We start from the raw sequence: 13,069 nt of genomic DNA, 5'->3' as shown, positions 1-13,069 counted from the left end.
GCAGTAAGCAATTTTCATAACTAATCTTTCAAAGGGGGGGGGGGGAATCTACAAAAGAGTGGGGAAAAGAGACTTGTTTCATTCCCGAAAATGTTTTGTTTTCATACATTATGAAGAGAATTAAGAAGGCCACTCCATGTTGCAGTCACACCGCAGAGAAGCAGAACTGTTTCAATTAAATGTATGAGCATCTCCAAATAAGAAAAAAAAAAAGGGATATCAGTTGCTGGGAATCAAAGTTGGGCAGTGTGCCACTTCACTCAGGTCCCGTTTCATAGAATCATGGAACTGGAAGGGACCCTGGCAATCATCTAGTCCAAACAAACTGCTTGCGGGCTTCTCATGAGCATCTGATTGGCCACTGTGAGGACATGAAGTTGGGGTAGATGGGCCTCCCATGGACTGCAAGAAGATCAAACTTATCCATCCTTAAAGAAATCAGTCTTGAGTGCTCACTGGAAGGACAGATCCTGAAGTTGAGGCTCCAGTACTTTGGCCACCTCATGAGAAGAGAAGACTCCCTAGAAAAGACCCTGATGTTGGGAAAGATGGAGGGCACAAGGAGAAGGGGACGACAGAGGATGAGATGGTTGGACAGTGTTCTCAAAGCGACTAGCATGAGTTTGGCCAAACTGCTGGAGGCAGTGAAAGATAGGCGTGCCTGGCGTGCTCTGTTCCATGGGGTCACGAAGAGTCGGACACGACTAAACGACTCAACAACAACAACAGATGGGCCTTTGGTTCAGTTCATCAGGGGACTTCATCTGTTCTTGTCTGCTTTACACCAGAGCTAGCTCAGCATTCTCTAATCTGACTTGCTGTGGATCATGGGTAGAAGTTTCCTCTGAAGTGTAGGTGGGTTCCCACAAGACAAGACACAGTGATAACAGCAAGAACAAACAGAACAGGACAACAGGGGCAAAGCAACTGCTTATATACATTTCTGAAGGCTTTGGACACTCCCACTCCCAACGTGATTGGCTGTCCAAACTTCTAAGCTGCAAATCATAAGTCAGAGTCCCAAATCCTGAAATGTTCTGTGATTGGATATCATGTATCGAATCAGAACACAGGGGCACAGAATCTTTAGTCCAGACTCAATCTTAGGCAAACACAGACCACTGAATATATAACACCCTCCCATCACTTTTTTCACTCTAAGCATGTGCTCCGATCCTTCCCCAGGGAGGAGAATATAAGGAAGCGGAAATTAGAAAAAGAACCTCCTGTTGTTGTTTTTTGGCCATTGTTGGCGCAGCGCAACTGACTGTTGCTCCTCCTTGGAAAGCCAAGTTGGAGCCCCTAATGGACACCTGGATTAATCCCGTCTGGAATACAGACATGGATCACCTTACACAGAGAAGGAGGGCTTTCAAAATGGGACAGCTTTGATTTTTGTTCTTTGTTTAGGTTTGGTAAGACCTCAGTATCAATCTGATAATCACTGAAGGCTTCAATCTTTGAAAGGGGAGCTTAAGACTATGGCTGCAGGCTAATTCTTCATGGTGTGCACAGCCACACACAGGTTGCTTTGTTGGAATTTTCCATTTCACCTTTAGTCACAGACATGGGATTGTTATATGTCACATGTCTGTTTACATTCCAGTACTGTTTGCTAGTGCAAGCAGAACTTCCGTTGTGTTGTTGTCGCTTTTGCTTTGCTCTCTCTATTGGAAGAGATGGCAAGGAGAGAGACGATATGTTTCTTTGTTTCCCCATGTGTTTTCATATCTGCCCCCCAATGCAGGCTCCAAAATGAGACTTTCTTGTCTCTCTATCCTTCCCTAAATATGCTCCTCTGAGCCCTTGTGCTGGCACCACATCTCTGCCAAGATAACATCTAGTTCCATTCTATTTTTTTTTAATAAGCTGTGGGATGGACATCTATCTATGATCACGATCACTTTTGCATGTTTCTTACCCATTTTTCTGCTCCAATATGCTTCTGAAAAAATGTTTTGAAATATGTGCTTATTCTAATCCAGTCTGTTTCAGCATTAATCTGATTCCGGGGGGGGGGGGACCCAATTATTTCACAGCACATGTTGAAATATTTATATCCATGTGTTCAGTATGTATTCAAGGGAATATCAATATAGGCTGGGGGTTGGTCTGGATGGCCTCTCTGTGCCCCTTCCCACTCAGTGGTTCTTGATGCTATGTTTCTGCAAATGGATTTTCTATCAGTTGCTTGGACTAATTAATGGTGCTGGCTGTAGTACACAGATTAGCTGTTGGCTTTCTCTAGCTCATTTCCACAATGACTAGGGAATGGGTAGATAGCTTTTTTTTGGAAAATATGGATGCCTCTTCTCCCCATCTCCCAGCTAAGGAATGTGGCAAATCAGGTCTGTGTGTAAGTAGGAAACAAAAAGAAAAGGCTGGAAGCTTCAAGAAGACAAAGGCTGCATTTTCCACATCACGGTAAGCCAAACCATGGCTGAGCATGAATGTGCAAATGTTCAGGCTTTCAAGGAGATTGCAGCTGCTTCCCGAGCTTTTTAGGTCAGTGCACAGAAAAGTTAAGCCATGTCTGAACCTGGGAGCATGGTTAAGGTCTCCCCTTAACCTGTAGTCAAGGATTATCCTGTGGTTACGGAGATACTTTAACCATGACCTTGGGTTCAGATGACATGCTAAGCCAAACCTTTGGAGGGATGTGCAGCATCTCCACTTGTGCTCAGTCTGCATATTTGTAAACAAACACAAATATTACAAGATGCCAGTCGCCCTCCAATGACAACCTTGCAATGGGTACCCAACCCAAGTAGTGTTGTGTCCCTGAAACCTCATGCCAGTTGGAGGATTGGGGACCACATAACAGTGTTCCGCTACTTCTGAACAGGCAGGAATATTTGTCTCAATAAAACTTGAGAAGTGTGAAACCCAGTGGATATTGATTTGCCTATTAGTTTCAAGATGTGCAGATTAGAGATCATTTTGCACAGGAATTGGCAAAGACCAAGTTCATCAAGGGCTATTGAATAACCTTTAACTTGTTTTGTGTAATCCTACCTGGCCAGGAAAGGGGAAACTTGAAGGCAGATGACCCCCCCCCCCCAATCCAAAGCACTGCTTGTCTTGCCATGGTAGACCAGAAGGTTAGGTGGAGTGTGAGTTAGCCAAGTTGTTCCTTTAAAAAAAGATTTCCATTGTCTGCAAAATCCTATTGCCCCCAGGATGCTCTCCCAAGGGCCATAGGATTGTGTTTGTAGATTTAAGAGCAATAAATAATACTCCTGTTGAGTAATGTTATTAACAGCTTCCCCTGGTTTTCTGGTTTTGTTTACGTTCAACGGGCAAAGTGTAACATTTCCCGACAAGTTTCAGAGACAGCTAAAACCCGGAGCCAATGCATTTCCATACACAAAACTAGCTGTGTTCCCTCTAAATATCTGATGTTACCAGTTTAGCTTCTTGCTATTTGTTATGCAGTGCTTTGTGCATGCAGAGAGAGACCTCGGCACAAAGCATTCAGAATTGATATCCTTCCTTCTTGCTAGGCTCAGCCAAGCCAGGGAGATTTCCTCGGAGCAATCTGAGCGCCAAAGACTACCACCCTGTCTTTCAAAAACATACAAAGCCCTGTATATTTGATATCTTGTAGGCTCCTGCTTGGCTTCAAAGGGAGATTACATTCACCGGGCAAGTTGTCGATAAAACATAAAATATGAATGAAATAGTAATTTCATGACCGATACACTGCCAATGCAGTTGTCACAAGCCTTGCTGTAGCTGGACTTGCCAGGTGGGTAGGGCGAACATCGTTCTACCTGCTCAATGATTTTTTTTTGTTCAAAAACATACCTCTCTCTCTCTCTCTCTCTCTCTCTCTCTCTCTCTCTCTCTCTCTCTCTTTCTCTCTCAAGCTAAGCCAAGGAAAAATCTTGAAAATTATGAACATGGTAAAAAACAAAGAACTGAGTGTTGAAGAAGCCCTGGATTTAGCAGAAAGAGAGAGAAATGCAGAAGAAAAAGAAGAAAAGCAGATTGCATCGTGGGTGGTAAGGTACCCCACCTTCCTTCCATGTGCAATATTTTTTACTAACAAAACATATTTTATTTATTTATATTTATGTATGATTTTATACAGTAATCATACATAATCAAAAGTTGCCACTTCTCTCTGCCACAGACTCTCCCAATTCACTAAGCCCGGTTACCTCTTCATCTTCTGGCACCTGCTCTTTCCAAGCTTCTCCCTCTTATTATTCATTGCCATCCCACCACCCTGGCCTCTGAGCCTTCTTCCCTTGGGGATTCCCCGGCTGGTTTCTCCCACCACTCCTCTGCATCCAACCAGTCTGCGACATAATGGGACCCAAACAGCTGCCCAAGAAATTCCACATGTTGATGGCAGGGCTGCATTCAACCCATCCGGATCTTGCCTGGTGAGAGAAGGAAGACTGTCTCTGACGCAGAATCTCGTTCTTCCCTGGAACTTGGCCATTCCTCCCCTTTCAAGGTGCCCCTCACCCATCCCCCAGAGGGGCTCTGAACCCATCATACAGTCTGAGATTTTGCTCTGTTTCAATGTTCTATTCCTTGGGAAAATGCTACAGAGAAATCTAATAAGGCATTGCTGCAATTCATACATGGCAGCTACTGATTGTGTGTTGAGGTCCCCAAGCCACCCCCCAAAAATTCACACTTCAGACATAATTTTTTTGGGGGGTTTTGGCAATAATTTAGTCCACAACTTTATTAGAATATAAATTATATGAGTGGTTGGGTAGGCATTGGTTCAGACTAGCTGTCCGCCGGGACAGAGCTGACTTTCGGTCAGTGACGGGAGAATGCCACCTGGGGAGCATTAAGGAGGCTGGAGGCAGAGCCCTCCCTCTTCCCAGAGGTCCCAGGGGCTCTTGCATGGCCGGGGGTTCGGACAAAAGCATGTCGAGCCCCAGGATTCCTTTTACGGAATTCCCTGCACACCATCATCATTCTGGACGGGGGGGGGGGCCACCCTTCCAGTAACCAACACAATAACCAATGCCTAACCGCCAACCTTACAAGTTGTGACTAGTTGCTACTGCAGTAGGAGAAAACCAAATGGCAACAGCCAATCAGCCAAATGGACAAAATTCCTACTGGTCCCTTGCCCCAAAAGCAGATGACCCCATGACAGGCAGTTGCAAGGTCAACGCAGAGGCCTAAAATAAAGGGAGGGAGGGTGGGGGATCCGAAGCATGCAGCCAAGAGAGGGCTCATTCTGCGTGCAGAGCAATATAAAGGATGCTGGGCTGTCCATCACAACATTGCAACATTTAATTCTCCCCAGCAACACCCCAGGGTCCTATTGGAGCTGGGCCAGCTAACTAACCCCCGCCCAGCTACCAGGGAGGTGGCTTGAAAGCCCCCACTGCAACACGTGCTCTCCCAGGGGAGAACCCCATTTATCATTGTTCATTGCCTGTTCCTTTTCCTCCTACCTGGTTCTTGCAGCCCTCTTTTCTTTTCTGTTGTTGTTGTTGTTGCTGCTCTTGCTGCTACTTCCACCAATTGTTTGCTGCACACGCTGTGTGGTGTCGCCCCAGCGTACCTGACGATGAAAGTTACTGCATGTGTTTGGCAGCTCCGGGTCAGCTTGAGTTGCAAGCACAGTACATAAAAATTGCGCCACTGCATTGATACAGCAGCCACAGTAATTGGCTCCTACAGCAGCACATGGAATCGGGAGCTCTATCAATAGCTCTTAGGAGAGCTATTGAAAGTGTTTACAATTTGCCAAGTTACTCAGATTGCAAACATAAATAGGATTAAATAGGCAACTTTGATTTGTGAATGTGGAACACCTTGTTTCTGCATTACTCTGAACTATCGGCCTGCCCTTTATCTGTCTTGGCTGGTTTGCTTACAGATCCCTTCCTCTCCCCTTTATGCTCCAAGTTCCCACTGCTCACAAATCATTAGGATTTGTGGATGCTGAAGACTTCCAAAAATCAATCCATTAAGGTGCTACAATTCATCCCAGGGCAGATGTGCTGCAAATCATGGAGACACAAAAGGGAACAGTGCAGTAAGATGAACAGAAGGAGAGCAATGACTTATTCAAGTACGCTAATCTCTTGCAGGATTCCCTGGACTTGCCAAACAGCTCGCAATTCAACTTCATTGTCTACAAATATAACCGCTACCGGTGGCAGAAAAGGATTTTGCAGGTAACTCTACAAATGTAACTTCCCCCCTTTTCCAAACACAACAGTTTATGGGTGAAACTCCCCATGATTCGTGTGTTCTAACTTGCAGGTTAGGTGATGGATATCCATGATGAGTCTTGCCAAAGTCAAAGGGCCAGGCCATTCCGTTCCACCGAATTATAAGTGGTAAAGTGTTGGACATGCCACAGAAGAGATCATTCAGTGTGTAACTTAAGGGTGAATTGCCTTCACTGTATTAGTCAACTACCCAAGAGAGTGAAGGTGGTGGTGTTTAGTGACCTGGCAGCATGGCATGATATTCACTGAGGTAGCATGCACCTTGAGGGAGTTTTTCTTCTGTATGTTTGGTTGAATGGCTGCCTGCAATGTGAGAAAGACAAAACCTCTTTGCTTATGTCTCCTCAAATCATACATTTTTGTCCAGATTTCCTGTGTTACCACAGTACAGTGTTACCAGGATTTATTTTCTCTCTTGTCTCCATCTGTGTTATTTAAGTGACTTTGCTAACATAAATCTCTTCCTGGACTTCCAGTTGCAGGTGGTATGTGTGTCTACGGAATTTCCCATCTAAAACATTTTAGCACCTACAGAACAGGCATGCCAATGAAAACGTTACTTCCTGATTTACTTTTTTTTCTATGCAGGGATTTTATTTTTTCATAGGGTATCATTCATGCATGCAGTCAAAAGTATTGATCCAAAAACAGTGTGTCAAGACATGGAACGGGAGGTAAAGCAGCAAACCTCACACCATTTCCCAAGGAGTAGGAGAAACTGACCTGGATCTTTGCAACAAATTCAAGCACAGTACAATTGCATCTTACTCGCATTTAACTTGTGCACTTTCATACAATTGCACAAGTTAAATCCAAGGAAGGCGAAGACTTTGCAAGCTGTATTTGGACTGGGCCTGCTTGGGTTTACTGGTGCAGAAAGAGCTTTTAAGCTCTCTGCCTTGCTTTGGGTGGTGGAGGTCAAGGCTTGCTCAGCATGCTGATTCTGTGATGCTTTTTCAAGATCTCAAGGGTGCTCAGAGTTCTCATGAGAGCATCCCTAGCTTTCTCTCTCTCTTTCCCCCTCATCTGCTAGTACCGGGGCAGCTCCAAGGGTTTGGATATGTGATTTTCATGTATATACAGAACCCTTGCAACTGAAAACCCATTTAAGACGCAATCATACTGTAATAATCAGGCATCTTCCACATCCATCTTTGGACAGAATCAGGCAGCTGCAATGACAATGGGAGAAAAGCAATGACAAACCTAGACAGCATCTTAAAAAGCAAAGACATCACCTTGCCGACAAAGGTCCGTATAGTTAAAGCTATGGTCTTCCCAGTAGTAATGTACGGAAGTGAGAGCTGGACCATCAAGAAGGCTGATCGCCGAAGAATTGATGCTTTTGAATTATGGTGCTGGAGGAGACTCTTGAGAGTCCCATGGACTGCAAGAAGATCAAACCTATCCATTCTCAAAGAAATCAGCCCTGAGTGCTCACTAGAAGGACAGATCCTGAAGTTGAGGCTCCAGTACTTTGGCCACCTCATGAGAAGAGAAGACTCCCTAGAAAAGACCCTGATGTTGGGAAAGATGGAGGGCACAAGGAGAAGGGGACGACAGAGGATGAGATGGTTGGACAGTGTTCTCGAAGCTACTAACATGAGTTTGGCCAAACTGCGAGAGGCAGTGAAGGATAGGCGTGCCTGGCGTGCTCTGGTCCATGGGGTCACGAAGAGTCGGACACGACTGAACGACTGAACAACAACAACAACAGGCAGCTGCAGAATTAATTTAGGATTGTTTTGTTAAAGTTGGCATTCAGCACAGTTTGAATGTTCACAAACAGCAAAAAAAAAAAGAAACTTTCTCATCATCCATACTTTGACCCCTAATCAATTTCCAGTCAATGGCTTACCAACCAAACCTTTGTTTGCCATCAGGTTGATTAGAAGCTCTGCCTCCCTTGCTGCTGAAACTTGGAAGTATTTAATAATTAGTCGGCAGGAAATCACAGTGTGTAGGTTTAGTGCTACTGCTTAGCCGTCCAGCCTGGAGTGTGTTCTCTCTTTCAGCCACTTACTACATTTTCACACATGATTAGAAATCAATGCTGTGTACTGGAGTGAGACAGTCAATACTCCTGACTGTGATTTTCATCTCTGACTGTATCATGCTGTGCAAACAACTCACAGCACAGGGGAATTCTTTGTTTGAAGATACCTCCTTAGCTTGCTTTTCATTGGTGAATTCCTAGCAGAATTACCCTGGTGGAGAGGTGGAAAGTACCTTAGGGCGAGGCACGATGTCAGCACTTTTATTCAACACACAAACAAGATATTCTGGCCCTTTGTAAACAATACACCATGGATAAACTTTCAGTGAGTTGCCTTCAGATAATCAGATTGCTTCTGCATGGTATCTATCTTGGAAAGCAGAAGTCAAACTGTGCGAAAGTATAGCAACCGACTGGTGTTATAATGGCTTGTCTAGCTATAAGCAACAGCCTGCAAATACTGCTGTCCTGGGAAGTACAGTCATAATCAACTCCTTAACCTCTTTTCAGGTTCTGGATAGCAACTAGAGTCAGAATGGCTTGTCAGTCGGTACCCAGTGCGGTTGCCCAGGAAAACTCAACCACAATAAATTCATTTGCCATAATAACAACAAAAATGGAAGGAAGCCATTCTGGAGTGGAGCAGAGTTGGCAATCTCTCCCCCCCTCCCTCTGGAAGCGATCTTGGATCTTTAAGCAGCTGCCCAGCCAAATTCAAGAGTACAAATTCAAGACTAACTCTCCAGCTCCCTGCAGTGGCGGAACTTCATTCTCCGGCACTGGGGGCGGGGAGCAGGTGGGGGCGGGGCTGGTACGCGTCCCGGGGGCGTGGTGCACCGCCCAAAGGGGTGTGGCGCGCATTCTGGGGGAGGAGTGCGCAGCCTGCGGGGGCAGGGCGCCCAGTGCAGGTGGTGGTGGGGGGACAGCCACAATGGAACCCCCCGGGATCGCGCCAATGGGGGCGGTGAGCTCCTATCGCCCCCACCTTCCTACGCCCCTGCCTCCCTGTCCCCCTCCCGGCAAATTCCCACAGCAGGGAAAGTTTCAGATGTCTACCTCTCAAGGCAATTTGCAACATAAAAAATACATAGCTACAGCATAGCAAAAGCAGCCATAAGCAATAAATTAAACTTTAAAAAAAAATACAAAACCAAACTGAAGCATTTCCACATAAATCACAACAAAATCTAAAATAAAGATGCTAAACAACCAATAGCCACAACACCGCAGCCCAAGAGTCTGTTTCCCAACCTCAGCTTTTGTAGTCAATAAGTCAGTCAGTCGGGGTCCCTCCCTTCCAGGCCAGGTGGGAAATGGTTTGCAAGGCAGGGAGTAGGTCCAGCAGTGGAGCAAGCTGATCGGGTGCCTGGGGTGGTGCCCTGCACCGGGGGGTGGGGGGTGGGGGTGGTGCCAGCTGCCAACAGGGGCACCACGGGGCCTCCAAGGAGTCTGCCTGCCTCTTCCCACTCAGTCGCCCTACAGCTGAGGGGAAGGCAACAGGCGGACTGTTTGGGGCAGCGTGGAGCCTGCGGGCACTCAAGCCACTGCGTCACTCCCAGGAGAGACGTGTGACTCGGGCACGCTGCAGGTCCCACGGTGAGTGCCATTTTGCCACCCCCCTCAGTGGGGACACCTGGGGCGGGCTGCACTTACTGCACCCCCTTCCTAAACCCCTGAATAGGTCTTCAAGGATTCACAGCCAGATGGCAAATGGATAATTCATTTGCTAATAGTAAGCACTAGCAAATACAGGGTTAATTTAGTTCCGGACTGAGCTCAGCAGGGAAGATCAGTGGGGAGGCTCAGCTTTCAACATCAAAGCAGAAACAAAGCAGCAAAAGGTTGCCCTTTAGCATGGCTGGTGGTGTACAAGCCCACTGGGCTTGGCAGAAGACAGACACCCAAGATCTGAAGCACCTGGATTTCAGCTGATAGGGGCTAGCTTGGAAGCTGCCTGCTCAGCTGTAGTTTCTAAGCGGGTGGAACATAGCACATTTTGCCTTCTTGCTGAAACAGGCAGGCAGGGGCCCCGATCCTATGTAAGGTGGAGGGAGTAAAGTTCCAGTGCATTCAATGAGGCTTGTGTAAGATTGCAGCCTAATGTAGCTCATTTCAGTTCAATTAAAAACAAACAAACTTGAGTTTATTTTTGTGAGTTATTAAGCTGAGATAACAACCCCCACCCAACCCTCCAATGATCCCTGTTTTCTGCACCTTGGTACATCTTTCAATCTTTATTATTATGATTATTATGGCCACACATCAGCAACTAAGTTACAGTCAAACAAATGCAGTTTGCGGTTTGCAGTCTTGTTGTTGTTGTTCAGTCGTTCAGTCGTGTCCGACTCTTCGTGACCCCATGGACCAGAGCACGCCAGGCACGCCTATCCTTCACTGCCTCCCACAGTTTGGCCAAACTCATGTTAGTAGCTTCGAGAACACTGTCCAACCATCTCATCCTCTGTTGTCCCCTTCTCCTTGTGCCCTCCATCTTTCCCAACATCAGGGTCTTTTCTAGGGAGTCTTCTCTTCTCATGAGGTGGCCAAAGTACTGGAGCCTCAACTTCAGGATCTGTCCTTCTAGTGAGTACTCAGGGCTGATTTCTTTGAGAATGGATAGGTTTGATCTTCTTGCAGTCCATGGGACTCTCAAGAGTCTCCTCCAGCACCATAATTCAAAAGCATCAATTCTATGGCGATCAGCCTTCTTTTGCAGTCTACAGAGCAGCAAAAGAGTGTTAGGAATTAGCAGCACACCATAAAAAAGGACTAAGTAATGTGTGTGTGTGTTGTCACTCTTAGAATGCATCGCTGAGTGTTGGTTTGGTGGGTAAAGGGATTTAACCATCCCCCAGGGCTGACGCACAGAATGGTGCCGCTTGGTTAGTGATTTCAAAGCGACAAAAGGAGGGAGTTGTAAAAGTTATCTACCTGGGAATTTGTAAAATGGGTGTAATACATAAGGAATGAATGTCCTCGTAACAGAAGCAGTATAGTAATATAAGCCCCTTGGTGAATGTGTGAAGGATATTCCTCGGTGAAGGATGCTTTTTAGAAAATGTGCTAGCATGGGATACTAGAGTGATTCTTTGGATTTCATTTTTCTCCAAGTATGAGCTGAATTCAGCTTTGGGGAATATGAGACAAAGAGGAGATGCAGATGGGGTGCCCGTGTGTGTCGAGTGCTTTTGCCAAACGTATTGCTCTGCCAAACTTTGCACCACATCAGTGAGGTCGAGGGGTGTCCGTGTCTTGTCATCTGGGCATCCCAGGACCTCCATACACACTGCTCAGCCTCGTGCCTCAGGGAGGTCATTTTGGTGCTGCTAACATAGTGGTTTGACTGGAGATGCACTCCAATGTCTCTTGAGACAGACAGATGCCAACAACTAAATACAAACAACTGGGGGGGGGGAGGAGAGAGAAAACACAGAGGGCAGAGGGAATTGTGTGTTCTTCCCCACCAGCTGCTCCCCACATCTTCAAGTACAGTGGTACCTCTGGTTGCGAACAGGATCTGTTCCGGAGGCCCGTTCGCAACATGAAAAGAGCGCAACCTGAAGCACGAATCTGTGCATGTGCACGGCACAATTTGGTGCTTCTGCAAATGCGTGAAGCACCGAACCTGGAAGTAACCCGTTCCGGTACTTCCGGGTTCGGCGCGTTCGTATCCCGTGACGAATGCAACATGCAGCGAACGCAACCAGAGGTATGACTGTATGTCCATGCAGCGCTGTATTACCCATAGGCACTAGGGTTGCGGGGCACCCGAATGCCGGGCTCTCAGGGGTGCCAGGCTGAGAGTCCGGGGTCTGAGAGCTGAGTCCGGGGAAGAGCCCCCCCCATTGGTCGGAGCGCTGTGGTGGTCTCTTCTGCTGCTGGCGGCTCTGCGCAGCGAGTTCGAGGGCGACTGAGCCAGTGAGACGCTGAGGTGGCTGGCCAGCTCCGCCCTCCTGCATGCCTGGGACTGGGCAACTGGGGTGGGGGGACGCCGGGTGGATCTTTGCACCCTGGCGCCGCATATGCTTAAGACAGCCCTGTGTCCATGCCACTCTTTGTGAAGCAGGGTATTCAGAGTCCAGACTTAATGGTCTCCCTCTTTTAGATTGCAATGCATCTTGCTTCACTTCAAAATGAGGCAAGGCAGCCTAGCTGCATTTGGAGTCCTTTCTGTTAAAGGGCCCCTGGACATCTGCCCCCAAATCCTTCCGTGATGGTGCTAGTGAAGGTACTAGACCGAATCAAGCATTTGCATCTGGCTAATATCCTTCCATACAAGCTGAGGTTCTTGCCTTAGGTAGAGCAAGAGGCTGGAAAATTTCAAAGGAAATAACACTTCAGAATGATAAATCGATGCATATTTATCACAAAAAACGGGATAAGGAAGCAGCAGACAGAATCAATCTCTATTCGGTCACTAACTTAAATAAATATGTTATGGTGACTAAGTGATGAAGAGAATGTTTGTCTTGATTATTATCATCAATAAAAAGATACATTTTCTCAGTCTTTTTTATTTTTATTTTTATTTTTTAAAAAACCCAAATGGCTGTGCATCTTAATTTGAGGAGAGGCTGTTGGCTCTTCGCTAGGGAGAAAAGACTGGCCGTGAAAAATACCTCACAGAGAAAAACACTGTTTCCTCCACAGATTGATCTGAGCACCAAGACAATTTTTAACATAGAGAAAGGGATAATCAAAAAACAGTTCCCGTTTCCCCAAGTCAAATCCTGTGCATACAGTGAAGGAAGACGTTTCAGAATTAACTTCCATGGACACCAGGACTATATACTGGAAGCAGCATCGGTGGATGATAAAAATAAGGTAAGTGATGTTGAAACATTCCCAGCAATTC

At 46.4% G+C, this 13,069-nt stretch overlaps 1 protein-coding gene across 2 annotated transcripts in view; it reads left to right on the top strand.

The window, feature by feature from the left end:
- The window catches only part of LOC117049020 (disheveled-associated activator of morphogenesis 2-like), a 72,873-nt gene that overhangs the window by 20,924 nt on the left and 38,880 nt on the right, over positions 1 to 13,069 (top strand). For both annotated transcript variants that reach the window (XR_004426908.1, XM_033153580.1), the window contains exons 2-4: positions 3,870 to 4,004; positions 6,075 to 6,161; positions 12,865 to 13,038. Coding sequence is in view for 1 of the 2 variants with exons in the window: in XM_033153580.1 (XP_033009471.1) it covers positions 3,870 to 4,004; positions 6,075 to 6,161; positions 12,865 to 13,038 (396 nt within the window). In the remaining variant the exon portion in view is untranslated. The remainder of the gene's footprint in view (positions 1 to 3,869; positions 4,005 to 6,074; positions 6,162 to 12,864; positions 13,039 to 13,069) is intronic.

This window comes from Lacerta agilis, chromosome 6 (assembly GCF_009819535.1).
Source record: "Lacerta agilis isolate rLacAgi1 chromosome 6, rLacAgi1.pri, whole genome shotgun sequence".
In the NCBI taxonomy this organism is placed as follows: Eukaryota; Metazoa; Chordata; class Lepidosauria; order Squamata; family Lacertidae; genus Lacerta; species Lacerta agilis.
The sequence above is the reverse complement of the archived record's forward strand: the minus strand, read 5'-3'. Positions and strand labels throughout refer to the sequence as shown.